This window comes from Phodopus roborovskii, unplaced genomic scaffold, assembly GCF_943737965.1.
Source record: "Phodopus roborovskii unplaced genomic scaffold, PHOROB, whole genome shotgun sequence".
NCBI lineage: Eukaryota > Metazoa > Chordata > Mammalia > Rodentia > Cricetidae > Phodopus > Phodopus roborovskii.
Window position 1 is genome coordinate 8,774,234 of NW_026125397.1, and position 26,112 is coordinate 8,800,345.

Below are 26,112 nucleotides of genomic sequence, written 5' to 3' on the forward strand. Positions count from 1 at the left end.
GCAGCACACCAGCTACTGAAGAGTAACATTAGCCTTTGTCTTTGGAATTTTTCCAAGCACCTCCTCCTCCGAGGAGATGACACTTCGAACTGGTACATCTTGTTCTGCATAAATCCAGGACTTATGCAGTATCCCTCTGAAATTTCTGCAGGTGCTCTTCACCTAGGTCACTCTTCTACCCTTGCTTGTATCTCAGGAGCCCTCCCCAGAGCTGATTTCTCTTCCCCCATCCACATGGTTATCTTCTGAGACTATGTGCAGACTAGTTTTATATCAACTTGACAGCTAGAGTCATCTGAGAGATGGAAACTCTCTCAGATGAGAGAAATAAAAACTAAAAAAATGCCCCTGTAAGATTTGGCTGTGGGCAAACCTGTAGGTCATTTTCCTACAGGCCTAGCTGTGGGTGGTGCCACCCCTGCAGTTAGTTGGGTGGTCCTAGATGCTATAAGAAAGCAGGCTGAACAAGCCTTGAGGAGCAAGCCAGGAAGCAGCCCTCCTCCATGACCTCAGCATCAGCTCCTGTCTCCACATTCCTGTCTTGTTTAAATTCCTGTCCTGACTGTCTTCAATGATGTTAAGGAAGAGTAAGGTAAATAAACAAAGCCTTTCCTCCCCAAGTTGCTTTTGGTCATGGTATTTTTTCATAGCACTGGAAACCCTTACAATGACAGAATGCTACCTTACTATACACAATTTTATCTGCAACTAACCTTTCTTGTAACATCTGACTATAAGTTTCTTGAAGGCAAAGATTAGCTTCACATTTCCTTTAGTTCTTGAACAGTACTTTGTAGATGATTGGCAAAAGTTTATTCAACACAGAGTTGGGGGTAGGTGGTACAGAGTTAAGTCTAAATTTTCTTAAAGTATCACATTGGCATCAATAATATTAGTTATGTCTATTTCTTTTTGCAGGGTATAAAAGTTTGGGTTTCAGCTATTGGTAATTCCATAACAGAAAATGATGAGATTCTAACCAAATAACAATTGCACCACTACATCATACTGAGAGCTAAGAGCAAGGCCTTCAGTTTTGCTCATGATTATATATCTTGCTTTCATTTTCTTTCTATTGCTGTAATAAAACACTCTCACTAAAAACAAGTTAGGAGAGCAAAGAAAGGGTTTATTTGACCTAGAGGTTAGAGTTCAAGCAAAGGCATCACTGGAGACTGGAGCTTGAAGCAGAAGTCATGGAGAAATGCTGCTTACTGGCTTGCTTCCAGGCTCGAGATTTAGCTACTTTTCATGAACATCCCATGTCCATCTGCCTGGAGATGGGACCATCTACCGTGGGCAGAGCCATTCTACCTTAATGCCCCACCGATGTGCCCTCATTGACGTGAGGTTGCATTCTCCCAAGTGTGTTGAGTTGGAAACCACCATCACCACCATATACTTATATATACACATGTACACATACATATGCATGCCTGCCAGCATGTATAATTTTAAGGGTGCACTTCCCATTCTCTAACAACATATAAAAATACTCCCTTATACGATCAAATGAAAAAAAATGTTCAATTTAACAAAGTCTCAGAACTATAACAAATGTCATGTCATTATTTCTCAATTAGTTACTGGAACATATTTATAGTTTTTGGCATTTTTGAATATCAAGGAATTGATGGTTATGTCATACCACCCTACAGATTCTAAACTAGAAGAAACACCTGGATAAAATAGAAAAGCACACTACCTTTCCAAACCTGTCATAGGAAATAATTTAACAGGTTGTAAGACACTTTTATGCTTTCAAATTAAGCTCTTGGTTTAAAAAAAAAAATGACAGAGAACCATTTGGCTCTCCAATCAGCCTTGTCTAATCCAAACTACCTATATTGTAAGCCAAAGAAATGACTGTATCAAATTTTCCCAGAACTTGTGAGTAGCTGAAATTGCCTGCAAGGCCCTTCTCCTGATTGGGTTCAAGATACTTTGAATGGCATGATTAAGGCCCACACTGCATTCTTACTTAAAAAACTCACCTTGTTTCTGGATCCTTGACAGGGTTAAAGATTTCCATTTCCCGTCATTATGGTTTTGATTGCTTACAACAGAAGCCATTCCTGAGCCCAGATCATAGCTGACTTTTATGTGCCCATCACTGAGTTCTACACTCATGAAGTCCTTCTATTAATAGAGTAAAAATACACCAGTGATTAGATACACAGAGAAATATACCGGTATTCAGTTTTTATGGGGTTTACAAAAGGGCCTTATGACTAGAGTGCTGCATGTGTCAATCTGTGACAGAAGTACAGTTTGGAAATAGAACTAGTGTTACTATTTGTAATTTTTTTTCACTTGTGAGTGTGAGATGTTATTGTGCAGATGGCCACAATCAAATTACTGGGACATATTCTCTCATGATGGTGGTGCAGAGTGGTTTCCTTTGAAAAATGTATTAGGCAAACCAAATGTTAAGATCCCTAAACAAATTTACTAAAGAAACGTGGCCCTGAGAAAAATGAGTTCAATGAGTATTTAGAAATACCTTTCAGCATAGGTCTCTCAAATAAAGCTAAGGAGCTAGGATTGCTACATAATTCTCTCCTGGGGAAGTTATCACCAGATGTTTCTCATAAAGAGTTATGCATATAGTGGTATGTCAGAGTAACTAAGCTGTATCATAATCAAATCATCAATGAAACAATTCAAGCATTTTCTGTATCATTCTTGATGACTACATAACCATTATAGACTTCCTTTATGTTTAACTGACAATTTTATCAATAACTAATAATTGTATTGGTATTGTACAACAATAACAACAACAACAACAAACGTAACAAACACATTTCCCATTCTCCATGTTACCAGGTCTTGTGTGGCAAGATACATCAGGAGAGCACTTGATGAAAATGTCCGGAACTTGAACATGACTGTGGAGATGTTGGGGTACCAGCGGATGGGGCGGCTCACCAAAGCATAACCTTCTCCATCAAACTGAATAGTCCCCTCACTGTCTTCCACTTGTGGGCTGAAAAGGGACATTTCATACCAGTTAGACCTACTTGGTCTGTCATCCTTCAGTGAACCAGACTGTCTCCTAGGGTGAGGTAGCAAGCTGCTGCGGGACAGATACTATCTCAAATATTCCACATGTTCTTCTCAGCCCTGCCTCTACTCAACACAATCTTAGACTCCAGACCATAATCTCTTACCTAGACTTTCATTGGCATTTAGGCAAGCAGTTATATAATATTGTATAATATTTCAGCACTTGTTAGTTACATTTTTGTATATTGTTAGAATTTAGGATGGACTGAATCTATTGACACTTCTTGTCTATCTAGCATAGTAGAATATAGACCCCCCAATCTCTAAATCATCACCATTCACTAAGTTCTCCTTGAACAAATTAAATTCAGACAATGAAAGCTGGTCAACATTGGTTTAATAGTTAACGATTAAGATAAATCTTATAAATATAACATTAAAAAAGTATTGGCTTTTCAAGTGTGAATTTATCTTGTCTGTGTATTTGGACCTCTATGTATCTAACCATGCCTCTATCCATCCAGCTACCTATCTACACACACCCAATCATTTATGTATCAGTTGTTCTTTCATAATAAATCTCATTGTGGGGAGAGTTTCTGGACTTTCAACATCTGTATATTAATAATTATTTAAGCTATGAAACTGGACTATTGGATAGTTTTGAGGGTAGAGGGGGATAATGAGAAGTGTGATGGTTTTGTCATAAAATAACTGCCCAAAATATTATTTTCATAATTCATGGCTGAGATAAAAACTGTAGAGTATTAAATTGAATGTGCTGTGTAGGAAGAGCTGTTTCACACTAGTACAAGTTGGCTTGCTCTTCGTTCTTTGTCAGAGAAAATTAAAACAATATAAGATGAAAGAAGCTTTCTTCCAGGTGTTTTATGAAAACTCTTAACTTGGAAACTGAGGAACTAAGTTGGCTTATTAATCATATACTTGATAGTGAATAACTTGACTATTATTTAGTCTTTCATCATGATAGCACAATAATTCTAGAGCACCGAGCTATTACAGGAGACTCCATACCCATTCCTTGTGGTTCTCATTTCTTAGGACTTTGTATAGTATACCACCATGGTTTCAAGAACATCTCAGGAAAGGGCTGTGGGAGTCAATCGCACCTACTTTCTATGTGCTTTGTCCCTGGACATTGTTGCTTAAGGATAATATGATGTTAAAATTATCCAGCTGGCTGTTGGTGGCACACACCTTCAATACCAGCACTTGGGAGGCAGAGGTAGGTGGATCGCTGTTAGTTCAAACCCAGCCTGGTCTACAAAGCTACACAGAGAAACCCTGCCTCAAGAAATCCAGAATAAATAAATAAATAAATAAATAAATAAATAAATAAAAATTACCCCAAACAAAAAAAATCTCACTACATAATTCTAGACTCAAAAGAGGAACACTAGCTGATTTTCTGATATAAAAACTTATGAAATTTAGCCGGGTGGTGGTGGTGCATATTTTTAGTTCCAGCACTTGGGAGGCAGAGGCAGGCAGATCTCTGTGAATTCAAGGCCAGCCTGGTCTACAAGAGCTAGTTCCAGACAGGCTGTAAAGCAATACAGTGAAACCCTGTCTTGAAAACATAAAATACAGACAAACCAAGAAACAAACAAAAACAAACAAACAAAAATACTTTAGGAAATTGAAGCCCTGGCTGGCATCCTTGTGTCCCTGTCCAAATTCTATCTTCTTCCTAGTGCTGATTAGGTATCAAGTACTCTGGGGACTTCTGGAGAATCTCGGAAGCCATTTAATAATTTGTGTCGGAATTTCTCAAGCATGACATGAAAGTTTCAGCCATTTTTAGCTTCGTAAAGTTCCTTCCAACACTGACAACATTATCTCACTCAAGCAAAAGACAATTTATGGGAAGGAGTCAGGCTAGAAGTGAGCCAGGATATAGGTGTACAAGAGCCACTGTCACTCAATTCATTACTGATATTAGTTAAAAATGGAAATTTGACTTGGAATCAGTAATTTGGAGGTGGTAAAAAGATAGCTCATTTAGGTATATGCTATATTTCAACATATAACCTTATATCAGTTTCCTGTCCATTTTTATCATACTTTTAAACGAAACGAGGCAACCCTTTTATACCCAATAAACTCAGAGTGCCTTATTTTCCCTCTTATTTCTGTGCTAGACTTGTGTGTCTGGTCAAGTCAGGAAAGAATAAGTCTGTAGGTTTGTAGCAGCCACATCCTATGAATGAGTGTCAATGCAGAAATGAATGTATATTGTGTCTTAGTACTTAAAATTCATTGTAATTTTTATGCTCAACTACATGCTTTTTTTCTACTAGGTTTGTATTATAATCCAAATATGGCATTTTATATTTAAGAAAAGTGAGTTATTCCCTAAATGATAGTCTAAGCATTACAACTGTATTCTTTATATCATTTATCTAAAATCACAGCTTCCTAAGACTGACATTCTGATGTCTTTACAGAATGTTCCCAGCCTACCTCCTTTAGACTTATCTTTTATCTTTCCAACAAAATCAATTTCATCTTTTAAGTTACATGATTGGTCTTTATGTAAAAATGCAACAAAGCTTTCTCAAAAGAAAATAAATAACAATATCTAGAGTTGTATAAATATTATTATTATAAATAAAAAGTCAAATGGAAAAACAGTGCTTCAGGAGACTACTCAAAACTTACACAACTATGAAGTCAAAACCTATTAAAGAACAATAGCAATCCTAATCACAATAATTTCACAAAGCAAAAAGATACTTAAACAATTCTATATTTGGGGATATGTTTTATGTAAACATAAAACTTTAAAAAGAAATGGTAAGGGTAGTTTGGCAGCCAGATGCATAAGAAAGGTGTCCTAATTATATTTTTGTCCTTGACATAAGCTAAAGTCATTTGGGGAGAAATCACATCAGCTGAGGAAAATCTCCCCACCTGGTTGGCCTATGGTCAATCCCATGTTTTGTTTTGTGTTTGTTTTATTTTGTTTGTTTTTTTCTTGATTAATGGTTGACATGGGATGGCTCAGTTCAATGTGGATTTTTCCCTTCCCTGGGCAGGTGATCCTGGGTCCCATAAGAAAGTAGGTTGGGGATGCCATGAGGAGCAATTCAGTAAGCAACACTCCTCTGTGACTTCTGCTTCAGGTCCCACCTCTGGGTTCCTGCCCTGCCTGAGTTCTTGCTCTGTCTTCCTTTGATGATAAACTGTGATGTGAAACTGTAAGCTGAGATAAACCATCTCACCCCCAAATTGCTTTTAGTCATGGTGTTTTATCATCAGTAATAGAAACTCAATTAAGACAGGAGGGTCAATACTGCATTGAGGTGGGGCTTAGTCAAAATACATCATGGTAGAGAACTGGGCCGTCCACATCCACTCTCTCTGGGATCTCCACATTCTACTTGGCTTGACACATTGCTAAGGTTCACCTCAGGGTGGTAGGCTGCTTACTCCACAAAGCAGATTTCCAGAGTTATACTTTATACCCCATTCAAAGGGAAATTTTTAAAGTTGTGCTTTATAATTTAGCTTATAATCTTTTTTCTTCCTTGTGATACAACTTTTGATGACTGAGTTTGAATTGAATTCTTCCTAGTCTCAGAAGGTTGAAGTATAAATTCCCCAGATAATATATTACATATTGAAGTATTTTTACACAGTTGGTAATGTGGTAGTCTTAGAAACTGTCCATGACAGAATGACAATTTGACATTTTAGGATAATCAGACACGTTCAGCCAGTGGTCTATGGGCTGCATGTATTACCAGATAGTGATGAATGTGACACAATACATTTGTAGATGACAACATCATACTGCAATGTCAAGTGGTTTGATACTTCTGGAAGATTTTCTTCTAAAAATCTCAGTTAGAAAACTAGCAAGGAAATGTTTAGGGCAAGTCTGGACCGCATGCCTCAGGCTGGTGTTGAATTTATAATCTTCCTACCTCTGTATTCCTGGTGCTGGGATTAGAGGCATGTACAAGCATGTACAAGCAAACCTGGCATTATATCTCAAGGTTTTGGATGAACTGAAAGAATTTTTTCATATATATATATATATATATATATATATATACATATATATATATATTCTTATTTTGTATATCAATCCCAGTTCCCTCTCCCTCCCTTCCATGCCCTGACAACCCTCCTGTCCCACCCCCCCCCACTCCACAGGGAGGATGATGCCTTCCAGGTAGGATCATCAAACTCCGTCAAGTCATTTGGAGTAGGGACTAGGCCCTCCCTCCTGCCTCAAGGCTAAGGGAGTATCCAAACTGAAAGAATTTTATAGACAGCTTTCCATATTCTGTGTCAACATGCTCTGGATAAAACCATCTTAAGTATGTCAAACTTTCACCCTGTTCCCTGTCTTAACACCATGTTGATTAGATGTTACCAGAAGAAGGATATTAAGGCTTCCAGAGCTGTTTTGGAGGCTCTTCCTGAATAGATTTGGGAGATATTTAGAAAAAAATGTACAATGTGTTTTGCTGTGTTAATGGGACTTGGGGTTTGGAATTGCCCATGCACTCTTTAAATTCAAAATAAAAGCACAAATGGCTTAGTACTTCAGAATTATTATGTATTTTTTACATTAATCTTCCAGGTATTTAATGTATTCTTCAAAGTTCAATGACAATTAAATCATTTTTAGGATCAAATGACTAGGGGTTTCTATATTTTTATGCTGAGAAATTCCCCACTTTTAGGTTATTATTTTTATACTCTCTACTCATATTTCCTACACATGCATTTATGCTGGGTATACTTTAGAATCCTGTTTCTTCTGAATTCTTTTTTACATTTGATGCTATGTATTATAGCACTTCTCCCTGGACTGATTGGGCGCCTCATATCCCCCACCCCCACCCCTTAAGCATCATCTCAAAGTCCTGAAAGCACTTACAGGATCAGATGTCGATTTGAAAGAAATGTAAACTTGATTTTTACATGTATGCTTAATCAGTTTGGGGAGTACTATCCTTATAAAATAATGATTATGACCAGGAGTCATTAATAGATAAGCAAACTCTCTTGGCCATGAATAGACACTGGCATATATGAAGAGGCTAGTTTTAATTGACTGGGGTTCACAACGCTCATCTGTGCAGATTTTATAAAAACACATGGCCATGTAATGTATTGAAGGGCACTTTCAAGGTTCTTGGAAAATGCCTGCATAGATTGGACCAGGACATGAAATTTCACTTACTCTTGGTAGATCCACCATTAGCACAATCAACCCTACTCTATCATCATAGATGGATACAGAGTAAAACGCAAACTGTGTGATACACAGAACAGATCTCATCTAAACTCACCTGACAGTGCAGCCCTTGCAGTCCCCTTCTTTTTCCCGGAAGTTCCATAAGCCTATAGGTTTGTTGTCAAAGTATGTTTCTCCCATACAGCCGGTGAAGGTGATCACCCGTACAGCATCGGCCTTCTGCAGGGAGACATGTGGCAGCTGTTAGAATGAAGGATTCCACCCATTGCAGTAGCTGTGACTTATTAGCACCAGAAGGCAGACTATCTCTTATGTTCCATATGACAATCTTGGCAGTCTTTTATGGCATAGTATGCCCTCGTAGCTACTACAGGATAGGTCAAAAAGGGAAAAGCTATGGTATTTCTTCAGTGGGTCTTGGTTGTCTTTTACATATTACCTAAAATGGGACTTTATTTTCATTTATTATCTCCATTAGCAAAAGCAATTGGCCTTTTGTATCTTCTAGTGCTTTGTTAAAAACCCCTCTGCAATGTATAGTTCATATGTTCTGAACTATCTTACATAAAAAGGGTGTAGTGTTTTATGTAACATATACACATCCTCCATATACTTCAAATGATCTCTAGATTACATAATAAATCTAAAGCAATGTAACATAAATTTGGTGTGATTAGCTGTCGTACTATATTTTTTACCAAAAAAAAGAAAACATCTGTACATTTTCAATGTAGGTGCAGGATTATTTTTCAAATGTTTTCCATTCTTCATTTGCTGAGTTTGAGGATGGAAAGTTCATATATACTTGTCGCAGAAATAAATGATTTTCCAGCCCCTAACCTTAGACTAGCTACTGAACTTCTCCACAGATGCCTGCCATATGGGATCATTGTGAGAAATAGATTATTGTTAATGAATAGTACATGCATATTGCTTACTTTGGGTAAATCTGTTCCACAACACACTAACATGTTTTCCCCTTGAGGTCATGAGAGAGTTCACACAGAGATCTTAATGATGACGGTGAGAACATGTACATAAGTTAAACTGCAACAGTGATGATCTAAGGCAGTAGTTCTCAACCTTCCTAATCATGTGACCCTTTAATATAGTTCCTCATGTTGTGGTGACCCACCCAACCATAAAATTACTTTCATTGCTACTCCTAACTGTAATTTTTCTATTGTTATGAATCATAGTGTAATTAGCCATGACCCCTAAGGAGCCAAGACCAACAGGTAGAGAACTGCTGATGTTTTCATTCCAAGCCAGTAGGTCTCAATCTCAAGAGAGGAGAAAGATAGCAACTCTGAAAGTGAGAACCATGTATATCCACACAGTTTCTGTTTGCTGCTATCCCAGCAGAGAGTCTGGGATCTAAGGGGACTTCCATGTGATTGCCTGTTGAATGTCAATCCTGGGGCCATTGTCACCGGGCAGGTCTTCAGCTTGGTGAACATTACATCCACAAAGGAGGAATATGATCAGGTCCAAGCTAGAAAACCTTGTTTAAACACCTCTTGTCTCAGCCATGACTTATTACAAATCAGTGGCATAGTTTGCTCCCTGTATCAGGAAGTGTCAAAGCTAACTGTGATGGTTAACTTCATTGCCAACTTAAAAGGATTTAGACCCATCATGGGAATTCACTTCTAACTGGGTTTGATGGTATTTCCAGAAAGGTTTAAATGAACAGAGAAGACCCACCCTAAATATGGATGACACCATCTCATAGCGTGGTATCTGTGATATGTTGTGCCAATGTGAGACAAGCTACAGTTATCTGAGAATAGGAACCCTAGTTAAGAAAGTTCCTCCGTCAGATTTCTTGTAGGCAAATATGAAGGGCATTAATAATTGATGTGAGTACTCTTGGTTGTTTGAAAAAGCAGGCTAAAGAAGTTGTGGGAAACAAGCCAGTATGCAGCGATCTCCATGACCTCTACTTCAGTTTCTGCATTTAGGCTCCCTTCTTGCTTGAGTCCTGCCTGAGTCCCTGCCTTGACTTTCCTCAGGGATGGCCTACGATCAGGACATGTACTACTATGTATTGCTCTATTTTTTCTTTAAGGGAACAAAGGAAGCTTTCAATATGACTACATATTGCTATGTACAGTTCACAGGTAATTCTGTAGAGTGAGGGTGGCTATAGTGTGCAGCTTTGGAACTAACTTCCATATTTTATGATCACATCTTTTGCACAAAGCCAACAAATGAGCTTCATGCTCTTCGAGAGTTGCATTCTCAAGAATGTAGGGTCAACCTGGCTTTTTACACTTTCTGGCTAATCTCATCCTAGGGTGATTTTTGACAAGCCCAGGGCTATCCATTATATTTAGTTGTGTTCCTGCACCACACCCACAGGTGGATTTTTCACACTTAATTCCATCTAATCAACATAAGCTTTTTTCAGATGCAAGTACTTTGCAATTTGGAACGCACAAGGACCTATTATGAAGCAATTATGAATATTAAGTGCATTGCTCCAAAGGATGAGAGGAAGAGCAACTCAAAAACATTTAAAGCAGATCATGATTTGAAAGTGTATGATGGCCCCTATGATATTTTCTGAAGATTCATAAATCTTTTAATTAGATGTATGAACTTTATAGCACTTACTTCACTTTTATAAATCATAAATTGATTGCAAAATGATGCATATTTAAGAAAAACTTTGCTTTTGAAGGGGAAAAAAAAAGAATGCCAAAAATGAATATCACGGTTAAGGAATAAACTACTATTGAAGGCTCGAAATATGTTGCTTCCAGATTTGAATGTTCACAACTCAAAGATGGAAGTTCTGTTGGGTGTTATGACACATGCCTATCATCATTACAGCTGGGAGGATGAGACAGGAGGATTACAAGTTCCAAGTAGGCCTTGGCTACACAGTAAGACCATGTCTCAAAATAAAATAAAATAAAGCAGAACAAAAAGAAACCAACCACCAAAGCAGAAAGATCTTTAAACTGATGGTTTCACAAACACAAGTTAAGGAAACATGGGTAGGTGTTTTCGCCATTCTCCACGGCGTCTCTTAGTTGTCTATAAAGGGGAGAGAAAATGTGGGGAAAAGCCCATTACCTTTATTTTGCCAGTCAGGCCACCAACAAACAGCATTGCATTTGCATCCACATCGAGAATGGTGTACCCGGGAGGGGACACTGAGTGGTAGGTGCTAGGTACAATACTGGCTTTGGGTCCATCAAGAGCTCTCACAGAAATAGAACCATTTCTTCCAGTTCTTCAAGCATGCATGTGTGTTGAAAGAAAAGGGAAGAAAATACAGAAAATGAGATATGAATCATAGCTTATCACCTTCAGATTTCAAAGACACAAAATAGAAAAAGTCACATTGGAAAACTTCAGCAAACTGTGTGTTTGGGACCAAGTCTTGTGTAGTCAGCATTTCTCAAACCACTACAAAGATCTTATCTTTGCTAAGTACTTGCCGTCACATTCAAATAAGGAAAGAACAACATAACCTAATTCTGCATATGACCATTGAAAAGAAAGGACAGTTAGAGGATAGAATTATTGTAAAGGAGAAAGCATTTCCTTGCTGCTTTACGTAATAATTGGGTGTTTTATAAGACACGAAGCTTAAACAAATTTTACAACTTCACTTAGTATTTTGTCAAATATAATTCAGCAAGTAGAGTCCTAATGAGCCATTCTTATGCAGCACAAGCTGCATAATTTTGCCTGAAATTCATTATAATGGCTCTTAATTCATCGAAGTAGTCTTCCCAGAGTTAAGGTTTCATTGTTTGTCATATCATCTTAATGTATAGAATGCAGGAGCTAGTCTGCCGAGTTGTGTGTACAAATTTGTGGAAGTACACGTTGAAATTCAGTTAAAAAAAACTTTGAAAGCTATTATCATTTTCCTTTTTTAAGTTATTGATTTCCATGAGTTGTTCAATCTGAAAATCTGGTCTGTTCAAAGACAAACAGTCATAAAAAAAAAATTCCTTCTAGCCCTCTCCCTTCTGTCTCCTTTTGGTAACTTTCTCTTTGAGGAGGCAGAGCTGAGTAAAATATGTGGGAACAAAGACTGCATTTGGTCAATGAGAGCTCTTGAACAGAATGAATCTCTTCTGATAGAACTGTACTTTGTGAGAATAAATGTCTTTAAACCAAGCAAAGTATTCAATCACTCCAACACTAGCATAGCTGTTAACACAGCCGATCCCTCCTTTCCACCCCTATTTCAAATGGTATGGATGAATCTTAGATGTTAGATATAGGACCTAGTATTGTGACATAGAATAGGCCTGAGGTTGTAGTTACTAGACATGACTAGAAGGGGTACTGAGTACACAAAAATAATAGTGGCCATTTTCATGTCCCTTTGTATGTTTCATAAGAAGTAGCTGTATTTTTTCCTTTTTTTCTCCTTGGGTAAGGTAAGATGTCTGTGACAGTTCTTCTTATGCCACTCCATCTCTTAGTAGAAAACAGATTAAGGAGTTAAATTGGAATAGATTTGTTGGCTTGAATCTTGAATACATGTCTTTTCCTAACAGGAATGACAAATGCACTTTTGCACACATTTATACACAGCAGATAACTTTCGTACTCATGGACACTCATAGACAGTACCTTATTGAAATAGCAACACAGTTTTTTCTCATGAGTTAGGCATTTACTTCAAACCTTTGCCATCTGGTCATCTTACTCTTTCCTGGGAATTTACCTTGATGCTTCAATACGGTACCAATATGAGTCATCGATGGTCAAATCTGGATATTCTACACGGCCAACTCCAGATCCAACATCCCAGAGGAAGCTGACTTTGCCTTTACGCATTTCTATAGCAAGAAAGTCAATCTAGATCAAAGAAATATGAAAACAATATACTTCATAACAAAGCACTCTGGAAGAGGATGTGCGGAGTGTTTTCCAGTGACATGCAAAATAACTGGATTGAGAATTATTCATAGTTTTACCCAAGATACTGTCTTTTATCAGAGGTAGTTGTAATAATTTTAACACAAGGTGAGACAGGCTCCCCGACATGAACAGCAAATGCTAACTTATGACACAGCCAGTCTGTTTAAATATCTTATTCACCTTGGAAGAGTCTACACATGAGAAGTCATGTTACATTTGTTAGGTGAGAGTTTGCAGGCACAACTTGTGTAATTTCAGTTTGAATCATAAATTCAACACACTGTAAAATTTTGCCTTGGTTTGCATTTGTGTACAATTTGTTATTTGCACTTCATTAATATGAAAGGCTATTATTCTTAATTTGAGAACAGAAGAGAATCTTTTATTCTCATTAGACTTTCTCACTAATAGCTAGTTGTGAAAATATAAATATCAGCATGCTGATAAGTAAATGTGCCTGGATGGGGGAAAGAATTGCCACCTGTTTATCTTTGTAACAAACGCCAAACATTTATCAGCTAAGATTCTGAGATTTCAGACATGAAATCTACGTTAGATATTTGAGGCATCATGTTGCTAGATTCTATGTATTTTTTTCATTGATTAACCTTTGACCTCTACACATACACAGTAGCTTTTAAAACAGTTGGATATTAGACTTACAAATTTGGCGCTTCCAAGATAAAATAGGAGGTTGTCAGCAACAGTGGTCTTGACATTGACAACAATGTTATTGTAGCTTCCTTTCTTAATTTCTGGTTTGTATGTTCGAATACAGTCACCTCCCGAAGACACAGATACTTTGATCTTCAAGAAAAAAGGAAGACACAGAATCCTATGAAACTTATGACTAAATCTCTTTGTAAGCTTGAAGTACAACCCAAACCACCACAAAACCATCATCATTCTTTTCTTTGAAGTAATTTTTTCAGTCACCAAATAGTATCATTAAATTCCATATGTAGACACCATTATGTAAACTAGGGAGTGCATAGATGATTAGTTCTTTGCTGGCATTTTTCCAATGATCTGCTCACAATTCTTTCCCTTGCTTGTTAGCTTGTTAGGGTGTCACTAGTTTTTGAAGCATGAAGCTAGCAAATTCTCACCTTCATACCATTCTTTGAAGACACTTTTCCAAAGGTGATTTATGCAGAGCAAATAGAAATGATCTTCATCGAGGTTATTTGATAAAGAATTTTAATTAAAATCTCACTTAAAGGGTATCACTTAAAGAGGAATAGAGTTTTTATTCAGTTTTCAAGAGGGTACTGTCAGCCCACCCATGTTCTTACAGTTCAAAGAGACCAAGCAGAGTTTGTTCTAGATCTCCTAACAATAAGAATATTAATCATTCCTCTCAGAATATATATCTTTCAGAATAAATTACACTTATTATTAAGTTTCCAGGAAATGAGATGGAAATAACTTCCAAATGTCTATCACTACTAATACATATAACAGCTCCTTTTCCTTCTGAATAGTACTTCAAAAATTACTATAAATTGCTAAGAAAGGAATTCTTATGTGAATAGAATGGCACTGTTCATACCAATTTTTACTTCTATTAAAGGAGGCTTCTTTCAGTAACAAATAGCACTATTTGATTATTGGATTTAATTTCTTTTGGATCAGCTGCAAAATCACCGTCAGTGCTTGCTACTTTGCTGGTTTCTCATGCTCCTCAGGAAGAAGGGAAGATGTGAAACCTACTGTGCCTCTTGCTCAGATGTCCATCGAATTAGGTATCTATCTCTCTAGCTTCAAAATGCCTACTGGCCTTCCTTAGTTGTACCTTCCCATTTGTTCATTTCTGCTTGTACCTTTTGCTATTCATGTAGTTTTCACACTTGAGAAAAATCAGCTAATAGTATTGTTATTCACAACTTGTACAGATCTTGAATAAAACTGACTCAGCCACCAAACCACTCTCCATAGTTTGGTAACTTAGGATGCATCTCCAAGAGGCTTACTTTGGGTGTGAGGGTAGGGCACATTTTGATCTTTTCTGTGGAGGGGGAAAACTAGCTGGAGGAGGTGCTATATGACAAATGATCTATGTTCAAAAAGGGAAATGAAGGATAACCGGCTTTGACAAACAGGAAGATTCACATTTGAGGACCTCTGAGGAAAGAGCAAAGCTAAGGGCTCATCAGAACCCTGCCTGTATTTGACAAGTGTTTCCTCATCTGGTCTCCGAGAAAATTGGGTTTCTACATAGAGGAAACTGTGCCGCAAAGAAACAGGCTCTGTGTGGTGGTCTGAAGTTGCTGTGATCTAGAAAGCCAACCTAGACTGTTTTGAGTCTTTGTCCCCTGCAAAGGTGTGATCTAGTCTGACAATGGATAGTTTAGCACTAGATGTCACCTTGGATCTCAGGTTATTTGCTTTGTGTCCTTATAATTTAGTCTTGGTTGTGTGATTTCCAGTCATGAAGTCTGCTCTTTGTTTCTCCTATGATAGTTTCTCTTCTACATGAAGTGCTGAGAGGAGTCAAATCAGAATGAATTTTGGCAGGGAATGTACAGGTTTTGCCCTGGGTGCTAGAACTAGGAAGCAGAAGCAGGTATGCAGCTTGAGTGGGAAAAAGTCATACAGCAGAACAGCAGCTATGCAAAGAGTTATCCAGTGTCAGAGATTAAAAAGATAAAACATCAGAAGGGGAAGACCCTATAATAGAGGGTAGTTACAAAAAAATTGCAGTCATCAGATATTATTTTTAATGTTCAAAGAAAGGCATAATATACACGAGATTTTAGGAATTTATGGTGAATGAAGCAAAGCCTTCAAGAAAAAAGATAGTGGCATTGAGCAAATTTAGTACCGGAGGCAGGTCATAAGTGCCATTGATATCCTAAGAGGATCAAAGAGCAGACTGTAATTCCTGAATAGAATTAAGTAGTAGATATAGCCATCCCTGGTAGGAAACCATATTCAGAATCATAGAGGATTTTGATTGGCAATGGAAAGTAAACGTTCGTAGTGTGTTTCATCTTCACTTCATAAATACATTTATAGGCTTAGCTCTTAAGTCATGTTATCACTGGTTTAATAAGAAATAAATTGTGTTTCTTTAAAGAATCCAATTAAATAATACTCCTTGGCTATTGTGGGAGCATGCGATGATTATGTGTAAGATAGGGCCATAGGATAAGTTTCTATGTCTATAGAGCTGAGGCAGAGTAACAGATCATGGTGCCAGAGGTGAAGACAGCAGGAAAGGGAACTGATAAGGCTGTTTGGGAACCCAGTCCATGAGTGTGACCACTTAACAACCAGGCATAGTCAAGCTCACTAGGATTTGCTAACTAAGGTACTCTATTGTACACTTTACATATCCAAAAATTCTGGGTCTCTGAAGAAAAGGACAGTGTTATGCCCAGCACGACTGGATAGTTTTACAAACTCAGCTCTCACCTGCTCGTATATAAACCCACTGGACTTGCTGATTTTTCTTTCTGAATATACACTGGATACCTGGAATAGTCAAGTATCCCAACTGTCTACAACCAGATCATAACTACAAATTTACTCTTGAAAATATCACATTTTGACTTCCAGTGGGTATATGGCTTAGTGGTAGAGCATTTGTCTACCTATGAAGAACTTAAAATTGCTAAATCAAAACACAGCATCCACACATTTCTTTAAAAGAGACCTCTTGGATACACCACTCTTGCAAGAGGCGTGAAAGTTCTGAAACACAAATATTCTCTTGGGAAATTCAGTTCTACCAATTACTATATTCCAGTGTAACTTTATGGTAAGGCTTATGAAAGTACCACAAAGACGCTGATGTTTCCAAGGTGTTACTGGTATATTATTTACTGTCTAATCACCACAAACACTATTAAACATTGTTGGATATCCCACTGCTCTATGGACTGGATTTGCACTGCATTTTTTCATCTGATAATTAGGCCATTCATTTAAAAACAGTATAAGTCACTCAATTGTGCAATCAACAAGCTGAATTAAACCATTTTAAAATAAATGCATTTAGTTCCTTAATTAGGGAAGGCCTCCGCTGGGCTGGCACCACAGATCAGTAGGTGAAGGCATTTGTTGCTCCACTTGACAACCTAATTTTGATTCCCAGGACAAGTCTTGTACCATGTCTCCAGAGAGCTTCTCAGGTTAGGCAATGTTTGGCAGGCTTGGCGTTTGGCAAGGATGCCCTAAGAGGCTTGAATCTGCAAAGGTAAGGCCTAAGTTGCGTTGAAGACCTAAGGATGTTAGACATGCCAGAATCATGAGATTCCCACTGAGGGAAGTGTATGGAATGCAGCAGAGAAAAGAGCAAAGCTGTGCATGTTGTAGGGTGCAGAGCTGAAGGAGGAGGGGGATAACCAAGCCCTTTGTAGCTCAGAACATTTCATCATGAATGCTAGACGCTCGACATAGAGTCTCGGGGTTTACTCTTTGCCCTGTTGTGTTTCTGCCTTGCTTCAGTCCAATCATTCCTGGTCACTCTTCCATTCTTCCCCCTCAGAACAGAAATGCTTATTCTGCATCAATATTTATTAGAAGTGTGTATTTTTCTCATTTTATTGGGGTTCAGAGATAGTCTTGTGTCACAGAAAAGGCTTTACGATAGAGCTGAAACTGCCAGAGAATTTGGGGACTTCTGAATTTGGGCTGAAAGCACTTTACACGGAGAAAGCAAAGAGCCTGATACAGGTGCAAGGGTCAGAAGAGCGATCTATTTGTGGCCATCAAGTTCCCAATGAATACGTTGTGATGACTGACACTGATTTTCAATCACTAAAGAGAGAGCATCTGGCTGGTCTGTAGGGAATCCTCTAGATGAGGTTAATTGAAGACATCCCACTCTAGTGGGAACAGCACCATTCCATGGGCTGGCATTCTGAACTGAACCAAGAGAAGAAAGGGAGCTGAGCACAAGCATGCATCCCTCTGCTTCTTGACGGTAGTCCCAGTATGACCAGCCACTGTCTGCACCCGGTGTGACCAGCCACTGCCTGTTCCAACTGTCACTGTCTTCTTCTCTCCATGAGAAAACTCATTCCTGGGGAGTACAAGCCAAATAAACCCTCCCTTTCTTAAGCTGCTTTTGTCAGGTACCTTCCTGCCGCGATGAGACAAGAAACTACCATAAAGCTCCATTCACCTACGCCATTATCAACTTTCTGAGTATAACACGGGACGAGTTCATCTTTGTACACTTCACAGGAAAAAGCATTGAACATAGGAGGTCTAGTTTCATTGTGCAAGTCTCTCAATAATCTTGTATCACTGGGCTTCATCTTATCATGTGCCTAAGGGATACAGTGGTCACTTGTCAATCACACTACATGGTTTTCATATTATAGTTGAATAGGCATCTTCTCAGACATCACTACTGTTTCCTTTTATCTTTTATTATCCCCATCTTCTCTAATCCACTGGTTCTAAGGGTTTTCTCCAATAAATATAAGTTATTTTCCCCCTGGAACATGATTTTCATGACCTTTTTTTAGATGTCTTAGATACATACAAGCAGAGACAAGTATATGCTATCACATACAGATTCTTGGCTACTACTAAAAATATAACTTTTTAGAAGTTGATAAATAAATAAGAACATCTTTTTGAATGTCCTAGGTACTATTTTTAAAATGAAATATTTTATAGAAGTTTAAATTAAAATTGACAATATTAAAAATCTTATTACAATCTATAATCTCTAAAGGCATCATGGTTTGACTTTACATATCTAAGGTTTCACATGGCCATTTAAGCATCCCAGTTCAGTGCCAGGGAGGAGGAATTCTTGCCTGCAGCCTGACAGAATTAAATTCCTAGGACCTACAGGTTGGAAGGAAAGAACTGACTTCTACATTCTGTCCTCAGACTTCTACACACACACACAGGCACATGCCTATATACAAGCAAAACAAACAAAACCTAAACATCCCAGTTCCTTAGCACATGCTTTTTCAGAGAGGGCTATCTGTCTGGATAGTTTTGGGGAAATATAAAGCAAAATTTCAAGCCAAGTATATCCTAATTTTACCCCATAAATATAAAAAGTACTAGAACAAAAGTAAGTTGTTGGATTTTCTTTTCTTTTTATTTAACAAGCAAAAGCTGTATTGTACTTAATTAAATAGCAGTTCTATTTTTCCTAACCTTGTTTGTGAATTCAGGTTACAACCATACTCAATGAACAATTTATATTTTCATTATTCCTTTTAGTATGCAAGAATAAGCTTTTTCATTTGTGTTGTTTGTTTTAGTATATTAAAGCACCAACAAAATATAACAGGTTTCCTAATTCTCAAACTGTAAGTACAGCTTATCATTTTTTCTGAAATGGTTTTGAAGTCTATAGGAAATAAAGTGCTGATTCTTCCTTCCTACATACCCAAATAGCCTTAAGTTCAAGAAGCCAGAGATCATTTATTCAGCCAGTTTATCGAGGAAGACTTTCCCTCTGGGAATAAGAGTAACGCTTATTAGTAGTTCTTAATTCGGAAAAGATCTTACAGAATTGGCTTGTTTCCGGGCTTGGTTTATCAGTTCCTTTATTTCAGAGATGTTTTTCTTCAGGTTATCTTCCAGCTCCTTGATAGGCTTGAGTTTATCTATCAGCCGATCAGCTTCTTGCTCTAGATTTTTCACAGTAGTACCTGCATCTGCAACTGCATAGAACAAAATTAGCATGTGTGTGTGTGTGTGGGGGGGTGCATGCTTCCCCCCCCACACACACATACACAGACAGAGGTGCCAGGGCAGCAGTGGATTTACTAAGTTTCATTTTATACATGTGACAAAAGCAAAGCCATGATAGCTTACAGAGTGTGTGAGACCAACTGTGAACATTTTAGTTGAGATTAAAGCAGGCCAGAGCTGTTAGAGAAAGTCTTTGGCTTTGGGATTGAGACGAAAATTGGCATTAAAGATAGAAGATACGATAAGCTTAATCAGTGCTGACCTTTTAGCCTCAAAGCTGACCTTTACAGAAAAGTTAAAATGGGGTGTCTTTAAAATATCACCTGCTCTGCCCCATACAAACCACATTAAAATCAAGATTCTTGTGCACAATTGTTTTCTTTTTTCCATTTTACCTTCTTTGTCTTTGTTTGCACATATTCGAGAGAGAAGCTATGACGACACGGTTGAAGAGTATTACCTTGTTGAACAACACTTAGACTGAAGGCTTCTGTGATGTCTTAATTAAATTGTTCAAACTTCAATTTTGTATTGAAGAGTAGCTCATTATACTGCACTGTATATTGGTTGGATTCATATTACACTGCCCTTTTTGTAGGTTATAAAAACAAGTTGAATATTGACAGTTTTGAAAGGCTGTACCTGGAAAGAGTTATCTGACCCATAGATCTTCAATGTGTGCTCCCATGGCAACAGGGGCAGGGTGGGGTATATAAGGTGTAGAAAGCCAATTATTCAACTTCTGGGATGCTGGCAATCTTATGCAAACTCTGTCATCTGTTATTTAACTGACTTTGTATTGTTCAGCTCTCTGTTATTGTGACCCTGAAGAACTTGCTACTTGCCCTGCTAGACTATGACGAGTCTGATGCTTGCCTGATGTTGAACCACTGAGAACTAGTCTTTAGGATTAAATTCAATAAGTTCACATGGACATAAACAATTGTTCTCTTTGTTTTTGTTCGTGCTGGAGCCAGAACCAATGCATAACAGACAAACACTGACCACAGAGCTCAGTCCCCAATCCCACACATCAGAATCTTTTGCTGTATTTTGAGGTAGTAGATTTGGACTTATGTTCATTAATATGGGCTGTATTCTTAGTGGAATTTGAAAAGAATGTGGAACTATTGTTAACATTTGCAGGGTATCTGGATCAAGTCTCTAGTGTTGTTTTTGTTCCTTTGTTTTTCTGGAGATGAAGGTTGGCTGGATGAAAGCCCTTGCTACCCCTTGTTTTCTGTGCCTGTCCAGTGTTCTCTTCCTTCGAAGTGTTGTTTTATATTCTACAAATTATTCTAGAATTAAGGAAAATGAAGTTTTACAGCTAGATTCACAATAAAGAGAAAGAAAAGTTAAGCTAAGGCTACTAAGGCTAAGATAAATACTGATTCCATTCCACTTATATCCGCTCCCCCCCCACACACACTTTGAAGCTTTTTCAAGTTCTTCAAAAGGCATTGGAGGTTCCCCTCCATCCTTTGCCTCTACTTCCCAAAGCTGTTTAAGCCTTGTGGAAATTATCTTCCTGCATCTCTGAGAACTGATCATCTATGATGCGGAGGCTAAGGTGTCTTGTATAGTAGAGTTTGAATATGCTCTTATTTTCTTCCCTAATTGTCTGAGTAAGCAGACTTTAAAATAGTTTCTACACTTAGAGTTTGATAAATGGATTTTTTTGAAAGATTATCATCTGTATGTTGTAGGCTCTAAAATTTACCAGCATAGAATTTCCCCAAGCAATCTGTTCTCTTTTACATTTTCACTTTTATCTAGTTCTATCACCTTTAGTAATCACCTGGTTGTACTTTATTTCTCGGGATTAAGCTTGTCAATGATCTGTTTTAGTGTTTTCTATATTCTAACGTATTAATTGGTTAGCTGTTTCTTCATGTCAGTTATATTTTTACTAACACACTAAGTGAAGGCTTAAGACTTTTCTTCAGTGCTCGTAGAGGCCAGCCTTGATGGTTTTCCTCAGATTTTGATAGAGTTTATTATCATTTCCCCTACTTATTTGTAGTGCTATGATGTTCAGCTCATAGTCTGACATGTACAAGAGACAATATTTTTTATAGTTAAATGAATTGTTCAAGTGTATAAAACCACTTTTATTTCAAGAAGAAATGCTTAGAACCTATTTAATTATGACAATAATTACTTAAGTTAAGGGAAGGAAAGTGAGTCTTGGGGGGGCGGCAACAACACGGTATATTTTAGCTACTTTAACTCATGTGAAAGGAAGTCATTTGAGCCCAATGGCTGGATTTGTACTAGCAGAGACATAGTAATTTCTCTCAATCTATTGCAAAAGTCAGTTTTACAGCTCTATGTGGATAAGATTCAAATATTTCACTAGGTTCCCACAGCACTATTAAAACATTTTATACCAAATATATCCACACATCAGCCTCGTTGGAGGGTTATTCTTTTTATATGTTGAGTATTAATTGCTGATAGTGTAAAGAACAGCTATGCAATGTTTAAAGCAGCTCCAATATATGGTCACATGCAAAACTGAAGCTTTTAGCTATAAGTAGAGCAGCATAAAAGTTACTAGAGAACATACAAATAAGTATATACATACTGATTTCTGCAGGTAATTTCATATGGAAGCAAAACAAAAAAAAAATAAAGAAATTAGAAAATTACAGAGGAAATACTTTCTACAGGTGTTATAAAGTACCAAAACATGACATTTTCTTTTAACAAATATTCTTTACAAATACACTTTATTTTAATTCAAATAAGTATTATCGGATAAAAGCACTCAAAACATGATCAAATTAAATTTCATGAAAACAATTTTGTTTTTTCTTAAAAAAATGGAAAAATGCCCTTTAGCAAGCTGTTCACATGGGAGGAAATGTTACTAAGATAAAAGAAAATATTTAATTACTGTTTATCAATAAATGTTTCTTTTAGCGGAAGATAAAGAAGTAACAGTGTTATAACAGGAATGTCATTAGCTGAGATGCAATCTAAACTAGAACAAACTGATATCTTAAGTTGTACTCTACATGAAATAAAACAGCAAATTTACTTTTAAATTTGTTTTCTCCTATTTGAGTCGAGTTATTAAATATCAGAAGAAATAACTCAAGAGGGGTTGCTCAAACACATGGGATGGTTTCCAACTTCCTTGGATAAATGGTGAGGATAAATGGTCTTTCTTCTTCCCAGATTTGAAGCACATCATTTTTGTGCTGATTTCCCCCTTGCCCAAGAAGCTGTCATGAGCATCTTCCTGAACCACCATCATAAAGGGGTCTCTTACATCCTAAGATCTTCAGCGTCTGGGTTGAATCAGATCTGCCTTTTAGTCACTACTCTTATGATAGCCATTCTTCTGTCGTTTTTTCTATAAACGTTCCTATTTCTTATAAAAAATGCTCGTAGATAGTCCAGCTTTTTTAAAGCAAAAAGAGAAAACAAACAAATAATAATAATAAAAAAAACCTTAAGTATTTCCTTTAGGAAATCGGACACTAAGATACACCAAAAAGTACCAATAATGCTGTTGAATAACTAAAGATGTAAATCATTACACTGAATTCTCTCATATTTCTCAATAAATTCTAATTAAGCCAATGAATTTGACCCAATATGTAAGAGATGTGAATATACAGTTGTTACAAAATAAACACTTTATTTCCTGGAAATGTTAATTGACTGGACTATAAATAATAAATACAGTGAAATTTCAATTAATGCATTTTGAGGTGATACCTTTCTCTAACAGAACAGCTAATGAATATCCCCTTAAACTCTGTCTTCCATACAACTCCAGTCCTAAGCATATAACCACCTGTGTATAACTGTATTTTCAATTATACTAATGGATTAAAAAGTTGTGACACCCACATACCAAACAGCATGCAAACTTGGAGAATTCTCAGACTCCTCCTGATAGGATGAAATTAAATGCAAAAGGCACCCAGGCAAGAGCTGAGAGACTTGGGGGCTGGAATGGCTGTGGGGACCTGTAATTCTCACACCCACACCAGGAATGAGGGGCCATGAGCTTTAGGACTTGACCTAGCTCTACCACACTTTCACTGCTCGAAGAAATAAATAACACAACCACAGTGAGAAAGGCAATCTTACTGTTTTTGGAAGGATCTTTCACGACAGCATTCGTTTTGGCCACACTGTCTGCTAGCTGATTGTAGTTGTGCTTCAGGCCGTCAAGGTTCTGATGCAGGTCTTTCACCTGGGCCAGGACTGCTTTTGCTGTGTTGTTGGCTTGTCTGGCTTTGTCTTTGACAGCTTGCAGTCTAGCAGCCGTGTCTGTTGGCACAAACGGGCATGAGTAAGAAAACAAAGAAAAGACATCAGAGGTTGCACCCATGCTCGCCAGAGAGAGGCTATGGCAGACTGACCTCAGGGACACATTTACACAGGGTAAAGGCTGAACTGTTTCGATCAGCTGTAGCAAACGAAACAAAATTTTTAAGCTAAATTAAATTTTCTCAGGGACCTTTGTGATGAATACGTGATTAGTTTTTAAAATAGCAAAGTGATTATTCTCCAAGTTTATATATAGTTTAGGGAACATTGTGCTTTGCTGCTGAGCATATTGAAGGGAGGAATCTATCCACACTGTTCATGTAGCTTCATCAAAACTAGAATTATGATTTAATCTGTGTGATGTGTTTTAATTTTGGGATGCACTTCTTGGGAATGTTTGTGTGTTTGTATTTGTTTTCTGTATTGGCACTTTGGTAGGTTCTAAGAAGTCAAAAGGTGCCATGAAAAGTTAAAAAAACGAAAGTAGAATGCAACTGAATTTTAACATTTCCTATGCTGTATACATGTATGTCCGTATTTCTGGGTCATAATTTAAATGTAAAACATAGTTCTGGTGGTTCAGATATAAAATGACTTTTGAAGATTCCTATGTTGAGGGACTTGTCACCAGAGCTGGGACTTTGGGGTTGTTTGAACCATGAGGTCTCTGCCTTCATGTATGTATGAGTCCCCAGACAGATTAATAATTTGATGGAATATTGGGGGTGGTGGAAATGCAGACCTGAAGAATTGTGTTTGAAGTTTACATGATTCCCATCCTCCTTCCTCTGCCCTTTCTGCATTTTGGCCACCATGAGTTAAGTTCCTCTTCCTTTGCCACACATTCCCACTACTACAGTCCTGTGTCTCACCACACACCCATATTTGAGGAGACAGCTGATCACACACTGAAACCATAAGTAAGAGTAAATTTTTTCTTTAAGTTGTTTACATCTGATTTATTTTTTTTTTTAAATTTCAGAGATCTAAAGTGACTAATACATTTGTACAAATAGATCCATGCTTGTGTGATTGTATTGGTGGGTGAGGCCACAGGCTATGAAGATAAACACCACTTTAGACAACAGCCTTTAGTATTCTGTTTCTCACTCGAAAAGTGAAAACAACAATTCTATCTACCTTGGAGAATTAGCATGAGAGATTGCTCATGCTTACTAAATTATATTGATTAGTGAGTACTTCTAATGCACTGTAGCCTGTTAGGAAAATATAAAAATAAGATCCCTAAGAGAATTTGCATTCTCTGGAACAAATATCAAACAATAATTTTAAATAGTTTTAAGAGGTTGGATGATATTACAAAAATGAGTTGACTCCTACAGTTTCTGAAGTCTGGAGTAGCCAGGGAGGTCACTTTAGCCAAACAAGACATATGAAATGGCCATAGGCTCTTGTTTGTTATGTAGAGACTCTAATAAATTGTGACTTTGGGGTAGTACCCCAGTATAGTAGAGAGCAGTCCATGTATGATTTCATTCTCTCTCACTAATACAAGAATTCTTAGTCAGGGATGACAATATAATAATATATCTTCCTTGATATAACATGTTCCCATTCATGCAAGCTAAAGGTGACAAAAGATAGCACCATCATCTTGTTAAATGTGGTTCTGATTCTCAAAAGAATAATCCATAATTAAGAAAACCTGTTTCCATTATTTTATGATAGTAAAAATGTAATGTTAGTAAAATGGTAAAAGGTACTAAGATTCTTCAGGACACCTGATGCAGGGTGTGTAACCAGGATGCTTACCATTCGGAATGATTGATAATTTGCCCAAAGTGTCATTCAAAGCTTTCAGGAGATCACCATTCCTAACATCAGCAGTTTCTAATCTGGTTTTCAGGCCATTTAGATCATTGTGATTTTCTGTGAACATAAACCCCCAAAAGACACAAAAACTTAATTATTCTTGGGTTTGCAATTTCCATTAACTTTTACATACAAAAACCAAGAGAAAAGATATAATTCATTTATTATCATCT

At 37.3% G+C, this 26,112-nt stretch overlaps 1 protein-coding gene across 1 annotated transcript in view; it reads right to left on the bottom strand.

Moving 5' to 3' along the window:
* The window catches only part of Lama2 (laminin subunit alpha 2), a 564,428-nt gene that overhangs the window by 44,866 nt on the left and 493,450 nt on the right, over positions 1–26,112 (bottom strand). The window contains 10 exon segments of the mRNA XM_051175465.1: positions 1,995–2,139; positions 2,827–2,989; positions 8,340–8,464; positions 11,330–11,489; positions 12,945–13,078; positions 13,805–13,948; positions 19,631–19,785; positions 22,404–22,409; positions 23,924–24,106; positions 25,880–25,996. Of these exon segments, the coding sequence (XP_051031422.1) occupies positions 1,995–2,139; positions 2,827–2,989; positions 8,340–8,464; positions 11,330–11,489; positions 12,945–13,078; positions 13,805–13,948; positions 19,631–19,785; positions 22,404–22,409; positions 23,924–24,106; positions 25,880–25,996 (1,332 nt within the window).